Source organism: Morus notabilis, unplaced genomic scaffold (assembly GCF_000414095.1).
Source record: "Morus notabilis unplaced genomic scaffold, ASM41409v2 Scaffold283, whole genome shotgun sequence".
In the NCBI taxonomy this organism is placed as follows: domain Eukaryota; kingdom Viridiplantae; phylum Streptophyta; class Magnoliopsida; order Rosales; family Moraceae; genus Morus; species Morus notabilis.
The window spans coordinates 757,931-764,898 of record NW_010360513.1 but is presented as its reverse complement, the minus strand read 5'-3'; the positions used below and the strand labels follow the sequence as shown (position 1 = coordinate 764,898).

The following is a 6,968-nucleotide window of genomic DNA, read 5'->3' as shown; positions in this document are numbered from 1 at the left end:
ACTTGTTGTATGGGAGGTTCTCTGACATTGTCTTAATACGTTGTGTCTTGAACAAGGTCAGGAATGAGATCCTGATCAATGCCAATAGCACATGTGGGAATATCAACATATTCCTCTTCGAAGACAAAGTCCCTAACTGTATCTCCCCCCGCAAACTCGACATCCTCAAAGAACTGAGCATTTCCCGACTCGAAAATCGACTTAGTCGTAGGATCATAAAACTTGTACCCCATGGATCTTTCAGAGTATCCAATAAAATAACAACTCACCGTCCTTGAGTCCAGTTTCTTTTCATTAGGCCTATAAGGCCTTGCCTCAGCTGGACATCCCTAAACATGCAAGTGTTTTAAACTAGGCTTCTTGCCCGTCCAAAGCTCGTAAGGGGTTTTGGCAGTCGCTTTAGTTGGAATCCTGTTAAGGATATATGTTTCAGTCTTAAGAGCTTCTCCCCAGAGTGATTCTAGTAAGGTTGAATGACAAATCATACTCCTCACCATGTCCTTAAGCGTCCTGTTTCATCTTTCAGCAACACCATTCATAGTGGGCGAACCCGGCATAGTGTATTGTGGGACGATACCGCATTCCTCTAGGAACTTAGCAAACGGTCCTGGACGTTGTTCACCTGAACCGTCATATCTACCATAGTATTCACCACCACAGTCAGATCTGACACTTTTGATTCTTTTGCTAAGTTGGTTCTCAACTTCAGCCTTATAATTTTTGAACATATCCAGCAACTGTGACTTTTCATGAATGAGATATATGTAGCCATATCTAGAAAAATCGTCTATAAACATTATAAAATATTGTTGACCATTCCAAGCAACTGTAGGAAATGAGCCACAAATGTCCGTATGTATAAGCTCTAAGACGTCCAATTGGCTTCAAATCTCCTTAAGAAGCATACATTTCTTAGCACGCCATGCGTGATAGTTGGTACAATGCTTCTTCTTATGCCCTTCAACTCCACAGAAGTAACAACTCGTACCTTCCGGTTCAACCAGTTTTTTTTATGGTTTCTTCTGAAGTGTTGTATCTGCAGCTTCCTTCTTCCTTTTCTTTCCCTTGTTCTTATCCTTAGAGGTTGAGGACAGGTGAGCACTTTCTGCCTTATCTTGCTTCAGCCTTTCCTCTTCCTGAACACAATGTGATATGAGCTCATTCAGAGACCAAGTCTCTTTTTGATAGTTGTAGCTCACTTTAAACTGGTTAAACTGTGCCGGAAGGGATATCAAAACCAGATGCACTAGCAAGTCCTCAGAGAGTTCAAGCTTAAGTGCTTTCAACTTTGAAGCAAGATGAGACATCTCTAGGATGTACTCCCTGATATTACCTTTGCCCCTATACCTCATTGAAATTAGACTTGTCAAGAGCGTACCTATTTCAGCCTTTTCGTTCTTGATAAACCCCTTTTCAATGTCCGCAAGGAACTCTTTGGCCGTGGTAATCTTATTAGACATTGTGCCCCTAAATGCTTCCAGAATGGCATTTTTCATGATCATCATACACATGCGATTTGATTTCAACTACCTTTCCATATCCCTTTTGTCATCAGAGGTACTCTTATCCGTAAGAAATGGAGGAGAATCAACCCTTAACGCAAGGTCGAGATCCATGACTCTGAGAACTATCAAGAGGTTCTCTTACCATGATTTAAAGTTAGAGCCATTTAGCATAGGAATAGAGTTGATGTTGGAAGTAATATTAGCAGGAGTCATAGCTAAACAGAGAACAACAAACAAACAAACAAGCTCACATAAATCCCAAAGTAAAAATTAAATTCAAATAAAGGTAAACCCCATCTCAAGATACCAGGCACTCCATTAACATTTCATCTTTGGACAAAATATTAACTTGTAAGTGATATCTTGGTGTAGTAATCAAACACTAATAATAAGACGCCAAACAATAAATCTTCCTTTGAGACGATTTATTGTTCACATGTAAAATCGAATAATCATCACGCGTTTATTACCACAGGTGCACATGTAATTCTGTTAAATATTGACATTTCTTTGGGCCGATCAATATTCACATAAGTTATATATACCCAACTATTTATATTCCAAAACAAATTAATTTTCACAATAGAGGTCACTTTGGTAACATGTTGCTTCAATTAATTCATCTCAAAATATATAAAACCATACCAATATCTGAATTTAAAATTGCACAAAAAAAATTTTTGGGTCAAAGTCAACGGTCAACATTGACCGGTCAAAGTCAATGGTCAAATGTTGACTGGGTCGGGGCTGGACCGGGTCGGGTAAACCCAACTCGGATCCTAAACTAGCCTTGCCCTTTATACCGCAGGGTTATTTGTGGTAACCCTTTCTTTTGTGGGTCACATTCTATTCCTAAAGGCCCAAGGCCCTTTCCCAAATTTTTTTTTTTTTTTTTTTTATATTTATGACTACAGGCTTACTTAAGCCACTAGCCCAATTTGGGCCCGTGGTTCCCATAATGGCCAGAAGGCCTGTTCCCTTCTTTTTTTTTTTAATAAAATTGCAGGCTTAGCCTGCAGCCAAGCTTTAAGTCATGGGCCCAATTGGGCCCGTGCACTGCAACCCTAGGGGTCACGACAATTGCAACCCAGACCTTCCAAGCAACCAAACAGCCACCATATTCATGTCCTACTCCGGCGCGACCTGACGGCCATAACTGAAAGTCACCAACTCCGGCGACGGCAAAGGTTGTTGCCGGCTCAACACTTAATTCCTTAAACCATGATCTTCAATATATGTATATACACGAATTATATATAAAAAAAACTCAACTGCAACGATATATATATATATACACTGAACCCAAATTATAAGCAATTCACCGAATCCATAATATATATATATATATATATTTATATATGTTCCAAAGGTTATTTAACAGAAATTCATATACGTCCAAAATTGTTCTCAAAATCCAACAACCCCAAACTTGAAATTGTTAAATTCAAGAACACCAAACATATCACGATAGATCGATAATAAATTCGATTATCAATGATTCAACATGAAGAAACTCTGATACTACTTGTTAGAAATCAAAGATTTAGTGAAAACCATCACCTAAAAGCCAAGAACATTCATGTTAGATCATCAAGAATTAATAAATCTGTAAGCGGAAGCGTACCTGAATCCATATTGCTTAATTTCTCTCCAGAGTCGTGCAGTTTGTCTTCCAGATCAACACGTTTTCCTAGAGAACCCTTTAACTTTCTCTCTGTACTCTTTCTGATGATGGGATGTCATAATGAATGAAATGATCCGTGTAATTTGGGGACCATAACTGCCATATATTGATAACTTCCCTGTTATCTTTTGGTATTTCTATTTTAGCCCATCATAAAAATAGAAATTATTTTTAAGTCTCTACACATGAAAGGCTCACACCCTATTAGATACATTAAAGTCCAAAATACCTAAATCTTAGTAGATCACTTTTAATTAAGCTTAACCTTATATAACAGCCCGTAACACATAATTATTCACATATAAGCCTAACATTAGATTAAGGATCCAACATCTTGAACTCGAATAAGGTATTTCTAATGGAGGGTAGAAATCAAATAAGAGAAGTTGTGTTTATTATGGTGAGATACAGAGAGAGGTTTAGCACGCCTTCTTGCCTTTGCAAGTTCAATCAAGTAAGGGTTTTTTTTTTTTTTTTTTTTTTTTTTTTTTTTTTAAATCTCTTGCCACAAATCTATTTATGTGGTAGACTGTAGTCTGACTATTATTGTGACAACTATTGATGACTCAATGAAAAGTAGCTTTTGTGCTTTGCAGGTTAAGATAAAAGGAGGATAAAAAAGAGATTGAACCCATCTTCTCCGAATTTGACTTGAAGAATGCACCCAAAACCGCAGCCAATCTCTTCTTTTATATTGTTCAATTCTTGGTGTACCCCAATTTTAGCTGTTGGTTTGCAACATGAAGGATTTTGGTTTGCAATTTAAATAGGATTTCTCAGGCCTATTTTAATTTGTTATATTGTCGACATACTCTACTGTTGTTTGCATTGCAATCCTTGTATGTATTGGATTTTCGGGGTTTGCAGTTCGAATGGGATTTCAGGAGAGTATGGTTCTTTGAGCGTGTCCTTTATGGTTCTTTGGGCGTGTCCTTTTTTTTTTTTTTTTTTTTAATTTTATTAACTTTAAAAGGGGTATCATAGTCATTTTACTAAAACACCCTTGAATATGATCGCATGTGATGCCTTTCGTTAAAAACTTAACGGAATCGGATGGAAAGGTGTTTTTTTTTTTTTCACTTAATTAAAGAGTTTAGGGGGTATTTTATCAAGACAAAAAAAATAAAGACCGAATTATCACTTACTGAATAGGTAAAAGATTATTCGTGCTAATTATCATTTTTATTCTAAATGATATTTAACCAATCAAGTTATGTCATGTCCTTTAAAAAATTCAAAACATTTATTAACTTTTACATATTTTAGTATTTGAGTTCATTAAATGATGTAGTATAACATGAAATGGTTAAAATCCATTAGGACGTTAAAATTTAACATGAAATTAGAGTCCTCTTTATTGTGTTTATTTTATAGACATTAAATGTCTATTTTTAAAGAATAATGCTAAAGACACTAACTCATATATATATATTTTTTTTTTGAAAAAATAATGTTACGGACAAACTCTTATACTAACTTTTTAATTGTTATTATTTTATTGGTATGTATAAACTCTTACTATTAATTGGTATGACAAATTTATAAACATCTATCAATAATAGATTGACAACTTAATAATTAGTATGAAAATTGGTATTAGAGTTGTTGTCCTTTAACCTTTTTTTTTTTTTTTTTTTCCTGTGAAGTCATGTTTACTAGTTAGAATGCTTAACCTTATCACAGTCGAGCAACTAGCTGTAAGGTTAGCGTGTCAATCTATACATCTATTCCTATAAAAAAAAATGTTGGATGTTAACTTACTATCTTTGGCTTCGTTCGTTTCGCTGATTCGAGTTTAAAATTTGAGTTGAGATGTGATTTTATGTGAGAGCTTTTTACTGTAGTAAAAAAGTTAGATGTGACTGTTTGTGAGAGCTTTTTATTGTAACAAAACTCGAATTCTAAACTTGAATCAGCGAAACGAATGAGACATTTACCTCTCAATATATTATGATGACTTTAATAAGGTTACACATTGTTTTTGACAAAATTAGTTTCAACCATAGACATAAACAGTGAGTTTGTATAACTAGTTGATCGGAGGACGTCCCTATGCATATTGCTAACTAATTGTTTTTAATATTAAATTATTCTCAGAAGCCATCCCCTCAATGTTTTTTTTTTTTCCTTGGAAGAAGGTTGGTTAATATTTCATTGAAAAAGACTGATATATAAGTCGAATTCCGAACTTACAATATCGCATGAATGGTTTTACATAGATTTTTAACTCCTATAGATGTCAATTATTGGTTGGACAAATCTACAAGCATTTTGTTTTTTTTGGCTGATCGGTCAAATCTACTAGTTGAGGACAATGATTTCGTGCTACTACACACTTGTCTCTACGAAGAATTTCTGTCACAAGAGGACCTTTTTTCTTTCTAGTCCTCATTTTACGGCTAATAAGCTGGTTTTTTTTGTTTGGAATAATTATGAATACGGAAAATTAAAACCTCCCATCTGGTGTCATCATATTTTGGGAACTTGTACCTTACATTTTCTGAAAACAACATTCTTGGCATATGATTCCACCACTGAAACGTTACGTTGAGTCCTACCTTAATAAAAAGTAAAAATGAGACTGTTTTAAAATTTATTTTAGAATTAATTTTAAAATTATGTTTAGTTTACTTTTAAGAGATTATTTTAAATATAATAAAAAAATAAAATCGTGTTTATTAATTAATATATTATAATATTATTGATAAATATAAAAAAATAAAAAATAAAAATAAAAATAATTTTTAATAATTTTTTAATTCATTCACAAAATTATTCTTATTATTTTCATTTTCGTTTACGTTTTCAAAATATTTATAAAATAAATGTTATTTCGTTTTTATTTTCATTTTTTACTTCTTAAAATAAGTAATAACTGTTTTTAAAAGCGGCTCTAAGCACGCACAACATTCTTTGCATCTAATTCCACCACTGAAACGTTGAGTCCTACTTCAGTTATAGACTTAAGGTCTTCTCAGACCAGCAAAGCATTTAATCATAAAAGGAAAAAAAATTCCCTTGATTTTCTTAGCCATAGCTCCTAACACATCTCCTGAATCATCACGAATAACTGCTCCTACACCGATCCAAGCTGATCCCTTAACAACAGCGGCATCCATTTTTATCTTTAACATCCCCCTTTCAAGACGACACCAGCCTTTTTTTCCCGGTAGCGACTCTGAATCAATTAGCAAAGTCGCTCGTTGACCCACCCTATATTCAGATAACCAATTGGTAGCACGATCAACAACCACCTCTGCAGGGGAAGAGGGCTCACCATGAACTTCACAGTTTCGGTCATGCTAGACACATTGCAGACATTTCGGTCCCCGTGATTGATCCAATCCGCTCAGGTCCGTTGATGCCAGAATAGCTCTTCATCTTCTAGAAGTTATCCAGTTTGGCTTCCAAAATTTTACACCTTTCCAAACCAGCTACAGTTGTCGACCTGTTTGGAGAACTTGAATCTCCTTTTTCACTTTAATTATTTCCTTAGGGATGCAGCCAAATTTCCTCTTTCCCCAGCTTACTAACTTTCTCTCACAAAAAACATGGTTCGTAACTAATGAATTCGTGTCATAATTTAAATTATAATTTCATTACAATATATTTTTTTTAAAATACACATAAATTAAAAATAATTTTAAATTATAATTTTAAATTTATGAATTAAAGAGCAGACACTGAATTGGCTCCATCCTCTTGTCGCCAAAAGTCGGAAATAACTTCATAACGCTCTATCATCTTTTAGCCATAACGGTTTCAAACATGAAACCACG

The 6,968-nt window shown here is 34.4% G+C and overlaps 1 protein-coding gene across 1 annotated transcript; it reads right to left on the bottom strand.

Annotated features, from left to right (window-relative positions):
- Window positions 1–1,010: 1,010 nt before the first annotated feature.
- On the bottom strand, window positions 1,011–1,496 carry LOC112091318. The gene has a single exon (XM_024164634.1). It carries the CDS (start codon window positions 1,494–1,496, stop codon window positions 1,011–1,013), a length of 486 nt encoding a protein of 161 aa, XP_024020402.1.
- Window positions 1,497–6,968: the final 5,472 nt, after the last annotated feature.